The 17,123-nt window shown below is 53.4% G+C and overlaps 1 protein-coding gene across 1 annotated transcript in view; it reads right to left on the reverse strand.

Moving 5' to 3' along the window:
* Positions 1–491: 491 nt before the first annotated feature.
* LOC117648216 (multiple C2 and transmembrane domain-containing protein) overlaps positions 492–17,123 on the reverse strand; it is a 29,778-nt gene continuing 13,146 nt past the window's right edge. Inside the window, exons 2-18 of the mRNA XM_034390596.1 lie at positions 15,991–16,478; positions 15,104–15,463; positions 12,667–12,790; positions 12,355–12,497; positions 11,091–11,309; positions 10,305–10,370; positions 4,978–5,126; positions 4,581–4,736; positions 4,053–4,239; positions 3,648–3,844; positions 3,347–3,560; positions 3,109–3,254; positions 2,891–3,020; positions 2,708–2,797; positions 2,523–2,629; positions 2,233–2,440; positions 492–2,153 (exon numbers count right to left, since the gene is read on the reverse strand). Of these exons, the coding sequence (XP_034246487.1) occupies positions 2,070–2,153; positions 2,233–2,440; positions 2,523–2,629; positions 2,708–2,797; positions 2,891–3,020; positions 3,109–3,254; positions 3,347–3,560; positions 3,648–3,844; positions 4,053–4,239; positions 4,581–4,736; positions 4,978–5,126; positions 10,305–10,370; positions 11,091–11,309; positions 12,355–12,497; positions 12,667–12,790; positions 15,104–15,463; positions 15,991–16,478 (3,068 nt within the window). The 3' untranslated portion in view covers positions 492–2,069. The remainder of the gene's footprint in view (positions 2,154–2,232; positions 2,441–2,522; positions 2,630–2,707; positions 2,798–2,890; positions 3,021–3,108; positions 3,255–3,346; positions 3,561–3,647; positions 3,845–4,052; positions 4,240–4,580; positions 4,737–4,977; positions 5,127–10,304; positions 10,371–11,090; positions 11,310–12,354; positions 12,498–12,666; positions 12,791–15,103; positions 15,464–15,990; positions 16,479–17,123) is intronic.

Below are 17,123 nucleotides of genomic sequence, written 5' to 3' on the forward strand. Positions count from 1 at the left end.
CCTCTGTCCCGGCACGCGCGCGGGGAGCGAAACGACTGGGATTTTTCCGCGTCCATGGGGCAATTAATTATTGCGCGTTTGTTGGTAAACTGTTCGCATTTGTTCGTGTGGTCCATCTCTTGTTCGGAGAGCAATTTATTGGTGGGGTCGTACGTTCGGATTCGAGACCCATCCAGCGATTCTGGAGCTCAAAACGCGTCTAAAGTTTTGGCCGCCTCTACCGGTCTTCTGGGCCACTGTGAGACGGCGAGACGAAAATCCAGTGTGGCAGCTCGCAGAGCCAGCGCCCCCTATTGAGGGGTCGCGGAATCACCTCCAGGGGCAAATACTCCGCGCTAGAGGCACTGCTCCATGGTGTATCGTCGTCGATGCAAGAAGCAAGAAGCACACCAGCGTACCCTCTGAGGTGGACTTGTCTTATGCCATTAAGGAAGGGTGTATCCAATAATAGAGGGTGGCGCCAAATAGGCCCACAGTGAAAGCGCCTCGCGTGAACCAGAAATTGATTTTATTTAAGAGCACAGCCTTTTTCACAATAAAATTAATGTAAAGCAGGAACATTGTCGACAAGGACACTTCAAACTTCACTATATAATATCACATTCTTTGTAAAGATAGTTTTGATCAGCAGATGAGAAAACATTATAAAATAAACATCACATTGGTAAAAGCAATTGATGTGCAGAAATGATAAACATATGCTTACTCATGCACGTACATCACGTTAACTAAAAAAATGTTTTTAATAAATTAAGAACATAAAAATGGAATGAACTAGTGGGCAATTTTACCCTTAAATCTATTGACACACAACCTGTGACAAGTCAAATACATAGCCAAATTTCATCTTGGTGATGGGTACTTCAGAGTCAAATTAAAAAATCTTTCCATTCAGAGCCAGGACCTTAGGGTGGTTTCGCACTGCAAAACAAGGTTCTGGTGAAAACCCTGTGCAAATCAGGAAGAATCAAAGACACTTGCAAGACTTTTAAATATAGTACTTAGTTAAAATGGAAGAAATGCTATATATGTTTCAAAAGGCATGACAAGAAAATTACAAGGAAGGCGAGGAACAATATGATAACATTGTTCTGATACTTAAAATAAATGATTGATACTTGATATACCACTGATGGGAAGGAAAAGGATTTACAAATGTAAAATAGTAATTGCTTTGAACTACACAAGATTCCCTGACACATACATGGGAATAATTGAAATGCAGAGAAAGATCAAAATTCAACTCACCATGAATCTGAATTAGGGCACTAAAAAATGATCCTTTGATATTTGTCACGTAAAGTGTGGAATGCTTCAATGGAAAATCAACTGGAACCCAATAATATGACAATGCTAGGATAATTAAGTTCACACAACTGAAGTAGCATTATTTGACTTGCCAACGTCAATGCTATATAAGATTTTGTTTCAATACAAAGATCTTCAGACAGAAAGAAATAACAAAGCAGAGTAACATTTCTTTCACTTAAGTTAAATAAGGCATAAATTGATTGCTATCTAGCTCTTTTCACTCAAAATATAAAAATATGAAATAATAATAAAATTGTCAACCAAATTCATTAAATGGGATTGAGTTAAGGGGCCGTGTAAGTTCCATAATGAAAGTACTTAATGACTAGAAAGGGCACAAATCTAGTGAAAACATTTACCAGAAAATTTGTGCTTGCTCAGCAAGCAAGAAAAATTCTTATACTATAGCAAATGCATAATGAATAACAACAATCAACGAAGTCAACAAGTTTGGGCTGATGCCATGATATAGCACTGACCTAACAACAGTGTTTTTCAAAATTTGTATGCTCTAAGTTTTTTTTATGAAAATGGAGTCAAAATATTTCCAAAGTATAAAATTATCTTTAGATCTAGCGGCAGCTTAGAGCAAAACTACTGTAACCAACAAAAATGTACAGTACTGTGGGGGACGCTACAACTGCTCACTTGATAGTATCATAAGTTACATACATAAGCTTTGAAAACAATAACAAACGATCAGTCATGCAACATTTTGTGCTGTTACCCTTGGTAGCACCTCAAAATTTTTTTTGTCACTAATTAACTTTGTGCTTCTTTCTTTGTTCACGACGTCTTTCACTTTCAGAAGTATTGTGCGGTCTTAGTTCTCTATAGGCAACCTGAAAAGGAGAACCAACCAAATAAGTCGACAACAGTACCTTAATGTACAATGAGCTGAAAAACATCAAAGTATCTTACCAAATCCATATCATCGGGAACACGAGAAAGAAGATCCAGTACTTCATTATTTGGCACAGTATGAGGTCTTATGATTTTACGAGCAAACTTGTTAATACCCCACATCATTATCAGATACCTTGCTGGTATCCAATAAAGCACAAGACCAGCAATAAGCAGCATTAGAATTGCCAGATAAGTCAGGAAAGGAACAGTAAAATTGAAGGTGCTGTAGGTAGAAAGAAACAAATTAAAATTATGTGATTGAAATCCTACGCAAGTTTATACACAACATTTTCGTTAAGTCTTACTTTTTTATGCTTTCTCCTAGTGATGCTATATGTCCAATAGAATTTTGAACAGTTTGTGTTACTTCTTGAATAGCATGCAAACGCTCTTTCAGACTCATCTTGCCATCCTAAATAAACAAGAAAATAATAATTAGATGGGAAAACCATGGTACTTAGTTGGGTTTAGGTTTGTTAAAAGAATCAACCTTCTCTTTGTCGTCATCGTCAGAATCCTCTTCACCAGATAAATCATCGTCATCATCATGAGAAGCCCAGCCTCCCGTCAAAGAAAGCACCTGAATAACAAACGTCAAATTTGTTAGGAAAGGAAACACTTTTCAGTCACTGTCCAAAATTCCGTATTAAATGTAAATATTTGATTTGCTCACAATGTAATATCTAAGGAATACACAGAGTAATCCAAGTGGCACCATGTATGGTTCAAAATAATAACACCCTAAAATAAACAGCACTAAAGCTATGAGACTTCTGGGTGTAGACTCCCATTCAAAACAACCCCTGTATAAAAGAAATTATTATTTTAAAAAGGAGTATAAGATTTCATTGAAAAGTTGGCAATGGTCATGTAATTTTCCTTCATACTTACGACAAATATTTTCCAAAATCTATGACACACATTATAAGAGTTTTGAGCCGCATCACATTTCTTAGAAAAACTTGTCGCTTGAACTTTGTTTCAGACTGCATATATTTCTTTTCTTTTGGATTTATGGTTCTTATACTGGCCCGAATCTGAATGGACAATGGATATGATTGTGTAGTTAATGACATGGTAAAAATATCTCTCCAGGGCGGAGACATCTGGATAAGTTTCAGTTTCATACCGGGTTCCAGAGAACAGTCATCTCCAGAAGTATTTGGGGGTTGTTGCCCTTGGCACGGCTGGTTAAGTTCTTGTCCTTGAGGCAGTACCATCTTTTCTCTCCAGACCGCATGCGCATCAAGGGCACAGCTAGCCTTCCCAGAAATTCCACCTTGTGATCTCTGTCCTCATCATAGACCGTAACCTCAAGTACTGAGTTGATGTCTTTCACATTGCTGCAACAAAAAAAAAAGTACACACATTATTTTGGAGAAAATTTGAGATTTTCATTGCTCGACCATGCACAGTCGAGATGAACTCACAAGGTAAATATTTTGTTCCACTGCGGGGCCAAGGTCTTGTACTCCGTCTGCGTCTGCAGGCGCGCGTTGACCAGCTCCAGCACGCAGAAGGGGTCCGACTTGCCGCCCAGGTCAGCCGCGGCCAGACCCTGCGCGCGGTACACCTTGACGGTGAGGTGGCCGACGTCGCGGAGGTTGGCGAACGACTGCAGCAGGCCCTGCAACGCAACAAGTCGGGGCGGTGAGCTACAGAGTCGCTAAATGGGGCTCGAGCCGAGCGTGTGACCCCACCAATGGATTCCTCGTTCGGAGAGCAATCTATTGATGGGTTCACACGTTCGGTTCGAGTCCCATTTAGCGACTCTGGAGATGAAAACGCGTTGGAGATTTTGACCGCGTCCACCGGGTTCGGGTTGGCGTACTCACGTATCGCTGCTCCACGTGGCTGCGCTCGCGGGGGTTGTCCTCGTAGGTGGTGAGGTCCGAGATGGTCTCGGAGGCGGTGGTGCCGCTGATGGTGAGCAGCAGGAACACCGAGCCGGCGCCGTTGTCGAAGGGCTGCCTGATGCGGTGCGTCGACTCCCGCTCCAGGAGCGACAGGTCGATGGTGCACCTGGCAACACAACAAGCATACACTTAGCGCCCCGGCCAGCCCCCACTCTTTTCCTCCTGTTGACCTCTGCCCCGGGCACCGCCAGGGGGAGGGGGGGGGCGTGCTGGACCAAAGGGACGGATTCGAAGGGGGGAGGGCGGTCGATAACGAGTAGCGGGGGGCGCGGGGAGGGGAGGGGTGGGGATGGAGGTGCATCTCTTATCCCCGCGTACCGACAGAGGCAACCACATCAACGCCTCGGCGCGCCTCGCCGCGGCGTCCCAGCTGTAGCCGAACACCCCTGTGCTGTGCGCGGCCGGTCTTCTGGCAAATCCACTGAGCTCCGCCTCTCTCGCACCCACCTGCCGATGCAGTCGTCCTTGGAGCGCTCCTTGTCCCACAGCGTCACCTCCAGCTCCTGGCTCTGGTCGTCGTACATGTGCAGGTCGAACTGCTCCAGCCACGACGGGCTGAGCGTGCCGTAGGCCACCTTGCTCTTGTACTTCTCCTGGCCCAGCCTGCAACAAAGAGACGGTCAGTTTTCGCGCCAAAAAAAGCGACCAACTGTTTCGCGCCAAAACCAGCGACAAACAGTTTTCGCGCCCAAAGAAGTGACAAACAGTTTTCGCGCCTAAAAAAGCGACGGTCAGTTGTCCCGCCAAAACTAGCGACGGACAGTGTTCGCGCCAAAACCAGCGACAAACAATTTTCGCGCCAAAACCAGCAATAAACAAGACGTCAAACTTGCTGCCGGCTGACCTGAACTTGCAGTAAGAGTCGCTGGTGCCCTCCATGTTCATGGGCAGGAGGTTCTTGCCCTCCACGAGGACGATGGTGACTACGGAGCTCCAGATCTGGCTTTTCAGTCTTCGGTTCACGTCGGACAGCTTGTTGTTCCGCTGAAAGTACTGCAACACAGAGAGGTTTTACAGTGAGCGCGCGTCGAGCCGTTAGGCCGCAGCGACGGAAAAAGCATTTGGTTTTGTTGGCGACAGAAGAAGAAGAATAAGAAGAAGAAAAGGAAGAAGAGGAAAAAACAGTGGTTCTGAGCCTCTCCACACCCACATCCACGAGTAGAGATGCAGCATGAACCACAACCACAGCGAATAGAGCGCAAAGCGGAAAACAAAAAAATACACTCTTCTAAAAGGGTTCCTGAGTTTTGACTCGCTGTTGCGAGGCAGCCTAGTATGGAACTGAGGACGGGAAGCAAGGCAACGCAAACTAAACAGACCCCATCCCCCTCCCTCGACGTCAGCATCGTTAAGCAACATCTTAATGACGAACCACTCGACAGTTTATTTTCTTGGACAGCTCGACAAACCGAAGTGTTTTAAGAACGTAGGAGCCGCTTTGGAATTCGGAGAGAATGAAAAAAAAAAAACTTTTTTTTCCTTAAATGATGTCCTTGTCCTTGGAGGTGGCCAAGGGGTGGCGGTTGGAGTAGGATGGGGGTGGGGGTGACGCAAAGGGTACGCCAGGAAAAACCACAACTTTTGGCCTCTAGATAAGGTCACCGGAAAAGGTAAAACAACGAAGCTAGGTAGGGCGGCGCGTGGCGCAAAAAAGCCTCCGACTTCCGGACCCAAGCACAGCTGGAAGTTCAACAGGAAGTGCTGCGGCGCCGCTCAGGGCACTGCCAGGGCACTGCCAGGGCACTGCGCGCCACTGTGTGTTTACTCTGGGCGTTAAGCACTGACCCAGGCAACGGCTGCGGCCGGCACGTTCCCGTCAACACGGACCGGGAGGCACGGTGCACAGTGGGCCAGAAGACTGGCGCAGGCCGCCCAAACTCTCCAGAGTCGCTAAATGGGACTCGAACCGAACGTGTGACCCCACCAATGGATTGCCCTCCGAACGAGGAATCCATTGGTGGGGTCACACGTTCGATTCGGTGCGGTGTGGCGGCGGTCTCGGCCAGCTCGGCGCCAACCTTGTGCATGCGGTCGCCTCGGTGGCGCAGCCGCTGCCCGATCTTGTCCAGGATGCCGTGCTGGGCGTGCGGGCCGTGCTCCAGCTCCTCGGGGGGCGTGGCGTCGGCGGCGTCCTCGGCGTCCGAGTCCGCCTCGTCGTGGTCCTGAGGTTCGTCGTGGTCGTCCGAGTCCCCGCTGTCGGCCACGCTGCTCATGCTGCTGCTGTGCGCGCCCAGGCTGCCCAGGCTGCGGTGGTGCAGCACGCGGAGCAGGCGGCGCGGGTGGACGCCGCGCGTCGCCGTCGGCGTCCCCGCCGGCGTGGCGGCCATGGGCGGCGAGTCCGGGGACGGCGGCTCCTCGTCGTGGTCCTCGCGCGCGTCCTCGCGCCACAGCCGCGTCAGCTTGTGGCGCACGCGGCGCAGCGTGCCCGACTCGGCCTGCATGGCGGTGCGGGCGGTGCGGGCGGCGCCGAGGCCGCCGTCAACGCCGTCAACGCCCCCCACCACCGCGCGCCGCGCGCGCCGCGTTCGGCACGGCCGAGCAACAGCGTAAACAAGCAGGCATGACGGCGTGCTCGGCGGCGCCTGGGAGCGGGGCGTGGCGGTGGTGCACGCGACCAGACGGCCAGACGACCAGCGCACGCGAACAGTAGACCACCACCGCCCGGCGTGCTGGCACTCGACGGACTCGGCCTGCTCCGCCTGATGCCGACTCGCGCCGCGACTGGCTTGCTCCTGGCTTGCGGGCTTGCTGGCTTGCTCGCGCCGCCCGTCCAGCAGTGGGGTGGGCAGGTGGGGGGGCCGCCCCACCCCTCCGCCTCCCGGGCCTTCCAGGACGGCGGCTTCCTTGTTGCGCCGTCGCACGGTGGGCCAGAAGGCCGGCGGAGGCGGCCGAAACTCTAGACGCGTTTTGAGCTCCAGAGTCGCTGAATGGGACTCGAACTGGACGTGTGACCCCACCAATGGATTGCTCTCCGAACGAGGAATCCATCAGTGGGGTCACACGTTCTGTTCGAGTCCTGTTGGGCGACTCTGGAGCCGGTCTATTCCTTCGCGGCGGCCAGCCATTAGCTCATGACTGGAGTCTCTGTCTCGCGGGGTAGCGACAGCCACAGCCTATTCTTTCACGTGGACGTGGATGGAAAAAACAACAGCACGGACTCAAAGAAAGGAACCACCCAACCGTTAATGAAATTCTTCAGTCAGGCCCCTTTCCTTAAAAAGGGCTGGTCAGGGCGGGTAACAACGGTGTGTGCGAGAGAGACAGGTGGGTGCAGCTAGAACACAACAACAGAGAAAGAGAAAGAAAAGAGGGCTCAAAGGGACTTTGTGCAGACTCACGCCTCGCCTGTGATGGGCACTCTACGCAAAAAAGACTAACAACAAAACGGCTCTGTCAGGTTTTCTTGACGCTGTTCTGTCTCTGTCCGACTCACTACGGGTACGCCATGCAGCGTGCACCAGACGGGGTCGGGCCCGATGCCTGAGAACTACGTATCGGCAAAGCTAAACCTGTGTGTGTTTTCTGTCAAGTCTACGCTCAGAAACATGACTAAGGAGTGTCAGAGCCAAGGCGTGCCCAACTCAAGATAATCATTGCACGTCTAGTTGGTAATCAGTGAAATAATCAACATCACCCAATGAAATGACAATCATACTTTCGGGGATTCATTCACTTCATGACCATTTTTGCGAGACCACTGCTCCCAAACTATCAGCGGTCAAAGCCTTCCCGAGGCGGGGCATGAAAGAGTAGGGTCTTCAGAATAGTAAGGCGTCGAGGGAGGCCTTTGACCGCAACTAAAGGAGCAGTGACCGCTTTAAACCGGTTTTTAAACCGGTAAAGAACGGGATAATCGGTAAAAACCGTTTTTGGGACCCCCAAAAATTTTTTTGGTAATTTTGAAAATTCTTTTTTGAACTTCTTTAGCTTCCCTAATTAAAAAAACGTAACTGAAAATAGCGTTCTTTTAAATCTTGGGTTTTTATTGCCCCTCGTGGCCCCCCCTGGGCCTTTAAAACGTCGCCAAAAATTTGGAATTTGTTTCTTTTTTTCAAAATTGTAGAAATCAAAACCTTTGGACCCAAAACTCCAAAAGGGAAAACAAAAATTTTTTTGTTGCCAAGGTTCAAAAATTTTCCCAACTTAAAAATTTAAAAAAAGGGAAATCTAGGGGGAATAGAGACATTTTGGGGTGAAAAGGAATGAAAAATTGGTTGGTTGTTACACCCTTTTTGTTTAAAAAAAAAGTTTTTTTATGGAATTGAGACAACTTACTTGGATTACGGAAAAAACGCCCCTTTTTTTAATTCTTAAGATATTTGAGGGTTAAATTTGCTGCTCTACCCCTTTTTAACCAGCCCTGGGTTGAAAAAGCAGTTTTTTTAAGGGGCTAGGGGGAAAAATTCATATTTTTTAAAGGGTTTTTGTCCTTTTCTACAAATGCACATTGTCCTTGGTCATGATTTTAAACCTGTTTTAACGATGGGGGAAAAATTAAGTACAAAAACCCCCCCAAATGCCCTTTTTCCCCCCTTTCACGAAAAACCACAGTTACCCTTTGGGAAGTCAAAACCCAATTTTCCCATAAAGGAAAAAACCGTTTTTACCCTTTTACGTAACTTTTAACTTACCGGGATTTTTGCAAGGGACCGCTCAAAGTCACAAAAAAGTGATTTTTGAAATTCCTTCCTTTTTTTTAAACCCTTTTTTACCCCGTCTCAAAATACAGCGGGCAAAGCCCTTCCCCAGGGGGGGCATGAAAAGGGAGGGTCTTTAAATGAGGCGTCGAGGGAGGCCTTTGACCGCAAATAAAATTTGGGTGCAGTGACCGCTCAAAGTCAGCAAAAAAAGGATTTTCTGAAATTCATTCCTTTTTTACCATTTTTGCGTGACCACCGCTCCAAACTATCAGCGGTCAAAGCCTTCCCGAGGCGGGGGATGAAAAAGTAGGTCTTCAGAATAGCAAGGCGTCGAGGAGGCCTTTGACCGCAACTAAAATTTGGGCGCAGTGACCGCTCAAATCAGCAAAAACTGATTTTCTGAAATTCATTCTCTTCTTGACCATTTTTTCGTGACCACCGCTCCCCAAAATATCACGGAAAGCCTTCCCGAGGCGGGGCAAAAAAGTAGGGTCTTAGAAAAGTAGGGCGTCGAGGAAGGGCCCATGACCGCAACTAATTTTACGCGTGGCTGCCCAAAGTCACCAATATTGAATTTCCGACACTTTAACAGCTTTCCGAGGTCGCTGCCTAAAAAATCCCCAATATTTCCCAATAATCAACATAATAACCTCCTTTAATCAGTGATAAATAATAAAATAATAAAAAAAATCACATGTAATCATACTCTAAATATAATCAGTGTACATGAAAATCTTGAGTTGGTTACCCCTTGGTCGGAGCTGTGTCGGTCGGTGAGCGCCAGGAGATTCCCGATGAGTGGGTTCATCACTCCATCTCTGTTTCACTCATTGGGCGGGATAGAGACGGTGCGACGAAACGACTCACAGGAAACGCTCGGCTGCAGGTAGGGTTGCCACTCACGGACAGTCGGACGAAAGGGCGGACAGGGTTGCCAACTCTTCGGACGGTCTCTGTCTATCTCTGATTGCAAAAAGTGGCTGTCTCTGTCTTTGTCTCTCTGAGCCATCCCATCAGCACAAACCATTTCCCATTCTTGCTAATTTTTTTTAACCATTCCCCCACAGGCCCCGAGCGACAACCCGCCCGCATCCGACCCGCCGCTCCGACACCTTCGCGGCGCGAACGCTGCCAAAAAGCAGGCAAAACAACATCTAAATAGAAAAGAAAAAGAAAATCTCGCAGTGGGCGCAATTTGCTGCCGCTTTAGCTCGTCTGCTCGACTATAGGCGTTTACCGTGCTGGGGTTAGTAGTGTTATTTACAACACGCGTCGCAGTTGGTTGTTAGTGTTGGCGGGTTAGTTACAAACAGCTCTGCTTATTTAAAGCCCGACAGCTTTTTTGAAAAAGTAAAACGTCAAGTGGGGAGAGCAGCACGACGTTGGGGTATTGTCTGAACCGATGGCTGCCGTAGCCCCGGGTTCGAATACCACCGTCGGCGTTGCTGTCTCGACACTCTTTTTTTTTCTGCACTTTTTCAAAAAGGCGCGAGGCGCTTTTCGGGAGGCAGGCTAGCGTTTTGTGGATTACCTGCTGCGTTACTTGGGGGAGGAGTTTGGACACAGACAACCCTGAGCCGGACTGTCCTGCAGCAGCCTGCAAGGAAGGCAAATCAAAAGGGTGAGCTGGCCTAGGGGAGCGGCGCGCCGTCCAACCGTATCCAGGCAAATGCATTCGGGTCGCGCCTGTCAGGCGGGCTGGGCTGCCTCGCCTCCGAATCAATTTGCCGCCCCGCCGAGCTGGCAGCCAGGCGACGACCGTTTCTCATCTGCGCAAGCTTATTGGGCGCTTGCGACGGTCCGTGGAATTTCGCAAAAAAAAAAGAGGAACACCCAACAATAAAGTGCAATTTTGTGCAATTGAAAGAAAAGAGAACTTTCTGGTAGCATAGAGTCGCGAGGAAAAGGCATCTCGTGTTTTGTTTCCACCGACAGTCGAGTCGGGTGAGAGAAATAAGTATGGTCGAATTTCAATAAAGTTGACGAAGGCAGGAAACTCGACTTCGTCTCAAATTTCCCGCCAGAGTCAGTCTTTGCAGGACGCGCTCTGACTATTCATTGAGCTGGAAACGCGAAGGAAACGAAGCTGGGCTAGAAGACCGGTGGTGGCGGTCAAACTTCCAGACGCGTTTTGAGCTCCAGAGTAGGTTAACGGGGCTCGAACCGAACGTGTGACCCCACCAATGGATTGCTCTCCGAACGAGGAATCCATTGGTGGGGCCACACGCTGGGTTCGAAGCCTGTTTAGCGACTCTGGAGCTCAAAACGCGTCTGGAGTTTGGGCCGCCTCCACCGGTCTTCTGGCCCCGGCTGTTACCTGCTCGCGGTCCTCCTGCGTCCGCGGCCACAGCGACACTGCCAGCACCAGCTCGCCCATGTACTCCATGGCCTCCTTGCCGGGCTCCTTGCCGGCCTCCTTGCCGGCGTCCCGCAGCGGCAGCACCAGTTCCGTGTGCCTGCCCAGGTCGAGCCGCGTCAGGTCCAGCACCGCCGACCCCATGAAGTCGTCCTGCAGCCCCCAGTCGTAGTCGAACACCTGCGGGACAGTGCACTGTTTTTCAAAAATGTTTGCAACTTTCAGGAGAGCTTGCTCCGATCTTCAGAGATCTGGCGCAGGCTGGCTTTGACTCCGGTCGGAGTGGTGGCTGGCGATACTCCGTGCCTCCTGAGGCAGCGGACGGAGTATCGACGCCGGCCTGCCCGTGCTGCGCCCTGGCGACGACGCTAGACGTCCGCCCGACTGACCCACTGGCCTGGCTGCGGGGGTCTCCAGGGTTGGGATACCCCGCGCACGGTGGGCCAGAACACCGGCGGGGCGGTCCAAACTCCAGACGCGTTTCGAGCTGCAGAGTCGCTAAACGGGGCTCGAACCGAACGTGTGACCCCACCAACGGATTCCTCGTTCGGAGAGCAATCCATTGGTGGGGTCACACGTTCGGTTCGAGTCCTGCTTAACGACTCTGGAGCTCAAAACGCGCCAGAGCTTTGGCCGCCTCCACCGGTCTTCCGGCCCACTGTGCGCTACTCACGTCCCGAGCGGCGGGCGAGAAAATTTAAATTTTGGATGGAGGGAAGAGGAGCCTCGCGTAGTGAGGATGCAAGGCGGTGAACGGGAAGGTCGCCAGGGAGTCAGCTGGGGAGAGTCAGCTGCCACATTCACCTGGGGAGAGTCAGCTAGTGGGGTCGGTGTGGCAATTAGGTGCCGAGGAGAGTTAGCTGCAGAGGGTGGTCTAGGCTAGTCTAGGCCAGCACACTGCAGGAACAGGAGAACAGGGGAATTGGCCAGTGGAGGCACCGCCGACAGAACTAATCCCATTTCTGCCTCCTCCTCGCCGCCCCGCCCCGCCCCGCCCCGCCCCGCCTTGGCCGCCTTCCCGGAGCGCGGCGTTTCCGGCGGCGTGGCGGTGTGGCCACACTGTGTGGAGGCTTGACCGCAACAGGCGAAGGCTTATCACCGGAAGTACGGCAACGCGGGAAGGGCCTGCTACTCCGGCGGCCGTGTCGCTCGCAGATAGAGAGAGCCGAAAACACAACAAAGAAAAAAAAATAGCGGCCTTGACCGGGATTCGAACCCGACCCACCTTGAGCTGGACGGGCTGGAAGGGGTCCTCGATGGCCAGCGTGAAGCTCTCGTCCCAGACGGGGTTCAAGTCCCTGGGGATCGTCCTGGACTTGTGCATGAGGCGGCCGCCCACCTTGAACTTGACGTACGGGTCGCTCGTTCCTGGAAGCGGAAACGCGCTTTTTAGCTTCAGCTCGAACCGGACGTGTGACCCCACCAATGGATTCCTCTCGGAACGAGCAATCCATTGGTGGGGTCACACGTTCGGTTCGAGTCCCATTTAGCGACTCTGGAGCTCAAAACGCGTCTGGAATTTCTACTCTACACTCACCGCTCTTGTCCCTGGCCACCAGGTCCTTGCCCCTCTTGAGGTGCACGCGGAGCTGGTAGAACGAGTGCTGCAGCAGCGCGGCGCGGCGTCTCTGCGCCACCTCGCACTCCGCCGAGGACGCCACCTGCGGGTTCAAATACCAACATGAGCCCTTTTTTTTCAACCTCGTTTTTTAACGACATTGCTAGGCACTGCAGTTTTTTTTACAGCGAAAAACACTGGTCGGATTATGAAACTCGATCAGGTCCCGCTAATCCGCACCGCCGGCCGTTTCCGCCGGGCCAGCCGGGCGTCCCTTTGAATCCAGCGCAAACACACTGCAAAAAGCGGCAAAAAGGGAGCGAGGAAGGCGGGGCCACTGGAAAATATTTATCCAGCAAACACCGCGCATTCAAGGCGAATTCATCGTCGGGCCTGCGGTCGCCTCGGTGGCGGTGCAAAAAAAAAGCAACTCGGGGAATGGGACTCCTGGAGGGTCCTGGAGGGTCCTGGAGGACTCTCTGCAGTGTCGTGGAGCTAACTAACTAGGTGGAGCGGAGAGCCCTGGCAGCCTAGCACCGCGCGAGCAGCGGAGATGACTAAACCGATTTACAAACCCTTCTACCTTTTTTTTCCTCCAACCAAAAGGAGCGCAAGGAAACTTGAAGCCCGAATGTGAACGTAAAAAAACCTGGTTGGTTTTGTTTTTACGGTTGTACAATTTATATTTTTTGGGAGGCAAATAGTTTTTTCCGTTGTTCGCAGACTGCCGCAAGTCGAGTCGAGCTCGGGAAGTTGGAAGGCAGCCTTACGTCATGAGCCCTAATCACGCTGTTTGGAGGTCGGCCTTTAATTAGCGGCGAAGCTCGCACACTGCAAAACGGAAAGGGGGGGGGGAGCGAGTGGTTGGAGAGAGATTGCGAGCGACTCTCTAGGCGCGTTTTGAGCTCCAGAGTCGCTAAATGGGACTCGAACTGAACGTGTGACCCCACCAATGGATTGCTCTGCGAACGAGGAATCCATTGGTGGGGTCACACGTTCGGTTCGAATCCCACTAGGGAGCTCATACAACGTCTAGAAGAGAGAGGGGAGGTGAGGGAGGTGAAGGAGGTGGGCAGGGAGAAAGGTGGACAACGAACGGGGAGAAAGCGGTGAGACCAAAGAGCCCCGATTGAACGGAGGAGATTCGGGCATCGCGTGCCGAGCCCTGCCAATCCGGTGTGCGGTAAGGGAGGGGGAGGGGGGCGGATCGTGCTGGTAATCTACATACTACATGAGCAAGGCTGGCACGTCAGGGTCGGAGTCACGCGGTGCGTGTGCCGATTAATTTCGCCACAGTGCAGTGTCGCCACATAAGCAGGCTAAACTCGCCACCACGCACAGTGGGCCAGAAGACCGGTGGAGGCGGCCCACATCCCGGACGCGTTTTGAGCTCCAGAGTCGCTAATGGGACTCGAACCGAGCGTGTGACCCCACCAATGGATTCCTCGTTCGGAGAGCAATCCATTGGTGGGGTCACACGTTCGGTTCGAGTCCCATTTCGCGACTCTGGAGCTCAAAACGCGTCTGGAATTTCGGCCCACCGTGGGAGTTTTCGCGCACGTAAGTGGCAACACACTGCGACAATGAGCCCGGCGTGACTAAGCCCGTCGTGACGTAATTAATGCACGGCCCTCCTTTGAGCCATTCACTGGGCGGCCAGTGCAGGCCCGCGCCAGGCACGCCTCGCCCTCGGGCCTCGGGGAGCGTGTACACTGTGCTCCCGGTTTCACCGCTCGTACCTCGGGACCGGGAGCGGCGAGCCACAGGCGACGTGCACTGGAAAAAAATCGCGCGGGAAATACAAGTCGTTGAACGAAAAAAAAAGCTGAATTCAAAGCGCAACGCCTCCTCGGCCTTGGCGCTGCCTTGGCGGGCCAGCGCGCGATTGGCTAACTTTCTTGATTCATCTCACCTTGGCGGGAGAGTGCGAGGCTGCAGTGAAAGTGTGAGGGAACATGGCTGGCAAACAGGGGGGGGGGGGGGGCGTTGCTTGCTGGCATGCATAATGTAAGGCACCGGCAGCCAAGTGGGAGCCAAAAGGCGCGAGCAAGCTCGAGGTGAGTGCATCCACACGACACAGCTATGCGCGGTGGCGCAGGGGTAGAGTCACCGATTGCGATGATAGAGGACCTTGGTTCGACTCACGCGTGGAGGAAATTTTTTGTCGCTTGCGCCGCTAGCGCGCTACGGTAGGCCAGAAGACCGGTGGAGGTGGTCAAAATTTTTGACGCGTTTTGAGCTCCAGAGTCGCTAAATGGGACTCGAAATGTGACCCCACCAATGGATTCCTCGTTCGGAGAGCAATCCATTGGTGGGGTCACACGTTCGGTTCGAGTCCTGTGTAGCGACTAATAGAGTTTCGGCCGCCTCCACAGCGGCCTTCTGGCAAATCCACAGTGCAGTCCGTGGAGCTCACCAGCAGCATGGGGATGTCGCTGGAGGTACCGGGCTGGGGCTGCACGATGGTGGTGGTGGTGGTGGCGGCGGTGGTGGCCGAGGTGGCCGAGGCCGTGGTGGTGGCGGTGATGCCGCTGGCGGCCGAGGCCTGGCGCCGCAGCCTGACGGGGGAGTCCTCGACGGCGGTGGTGGCGTCGGCGGGCACCCGGTGGCGGTGGCGGGGCGACTGCGTGGCCGACGACGAGTACTCCGACGAGTTGTCCGCCGCGTAGTCCGTGGAGTACGAGTCCTCGACGCCGGCCGCGCCGCCGTCGTCGCCCTGGTCCGCCTCGCCGCGCGTCCGCCGCCGCTCCCGCGACCGGCTGCGCACCCAGCGGTTCTGCCGGGCAAATGAGTTGAGTTAAGCCGCGTCCGAAGCAGCTTGAAAAGAAGAATGCACTGGTGGAAAAGCAACGAAACAAATCCGGGCTGGCCGGGCCGGTCTGCACAGGGGGCGCTGGGATGTCAAACACACAGCGCAGGCTTCCCCACACTCTTTCTCATCTTCCTCCTCTCCCCCACTGTCTGGGCGTAAGGTGAGCCCGCTACATTTGTTCCGGTTAGGCGGACAGGGCTGACTGGCGGCCAAATAGTCTAGGGATTGGCGGGGGGAGAACAGCGCCCACACTGGTAAAAGGAACCCGGCACTGGAAGGAGCCCACCAAATCCCAGACGCGTTTTGAGCTCCAGAGTCGCTAAACAGGACTAGAACCGAACGTGTGACCCCACCAATGGGTTCCTCGTTCGGAGAGCAATCCATTGGTGGGGTCACACGCTCCGTTCAAGTCCTGTGTAGCGACTCTGGAGCTCAAAACGCGTCTAGAATTTAGGCCGCCTCCACCGGACTGTACGCCGTCGCGAACTGACCTTGAGTGAGTTGAAGAACGAGTGCGTCTTCTGCATGACGCTGAGGTGCGCGCTGATGGCTGCCTGCGCGGCGGGGGCGGCGGCGGGGGCGGCGGCCATGGCCACCATCGGGGGCGGCTGCCTGCTGGGCGACGGGTGGCGGCCCGAGCCCCGGCCCGAGGGCCCCGACGCGCGCCGCACCCCCGGCGGCGTGAGGTGGGCCCGGAAGGGCCGCAGCAGGCGGGGCGACCCCCGGGGCGACCTGGACGGCGACCTCGGCGGCGTGGTGGCCAGCGAGTCGCGCGACGGGCCGGCGGCGGGCGGGGGCGGCACGCGGGGGCGGAGGCAGGCCCCCGCGCCGCCGACGCAGCCCCCGCAGCCGCAGCCCGCGCTCAGCTCCGACACACTCTGGGACAGGTGGCGGCCCAGCGGGGCGGCGGCGTCATCGCCGTCCTCGCCCTCCGCCTCGACCTCCGGCTTGAGGAACGCACCCTCGCTCTTGACGGACCCTGCAACCAGAGACCGCGTCAGCGCACACAATGCAAAGGCCTTACAGTGCAGCCACCAGGCCGACCGAGGCGCTCGGAGCGCCCGCAGAACCTCGGGTAGGCAACCCGCTGGCCCGGCGTGCCGCCGTGCGTCGGATTGCCTACCCCGCGATGCGCAGGCGTTCGGGTGGCGGCTACCTGACCGTCGGTGGGAATCCATCTGCTGGAGGCTGGCTGTGCTCTGAGGCTGGCCGGGCTGGCGAGGACGCCGGGGACTGCGGCGGGCGGCCTGCTGCACGAGCCCCGACACCCCGTCCCAGCCGCCCGGGCCACTATCAGAGAGCCAAGGTTGCCACTCGGCGCCACGTGCTAATCAGGTGAAATATAGGGTACCCACTTCCGGCCGCAGCGCTCGTATCTCAACGGGTCACCGGAAAAAAAAGGGCACACGTTGTAATTGTCGCCATCGTCTTAGTTTCGCGCTGAGTAAGTACGTCTAGGGACGAAACTCTGCAAATAAATTGAATTGATTCAAGTGCTTTCGTCTTGTCTCACGATTTCCTAAACCAACGAGCACTTATTGAAAAAAGCTACACTGTTTGAAAAATCTTCCGGAGAACTTGCTGCCTCCGATCTTCAGAAAATTCCAATGTTCCTCTTTTGTGT

Source organism: Thrips palmi, unplaced genomic scaffold (assembly GCF_012932325.1).
Source record: "Thrips palmi isolate BJ-2018 unplaced genomic scaffold, TpBJ-2018v1 HiC_scaffold_3, whole genome shotgun sequence".
Classification (NCBI taxonomy): domain Eukaryota; kingdom Metazoa; phylum Arthropoda; class Insecta; order Thysanoptera; family Thripidae; genus Thrips; species Thrips palmi.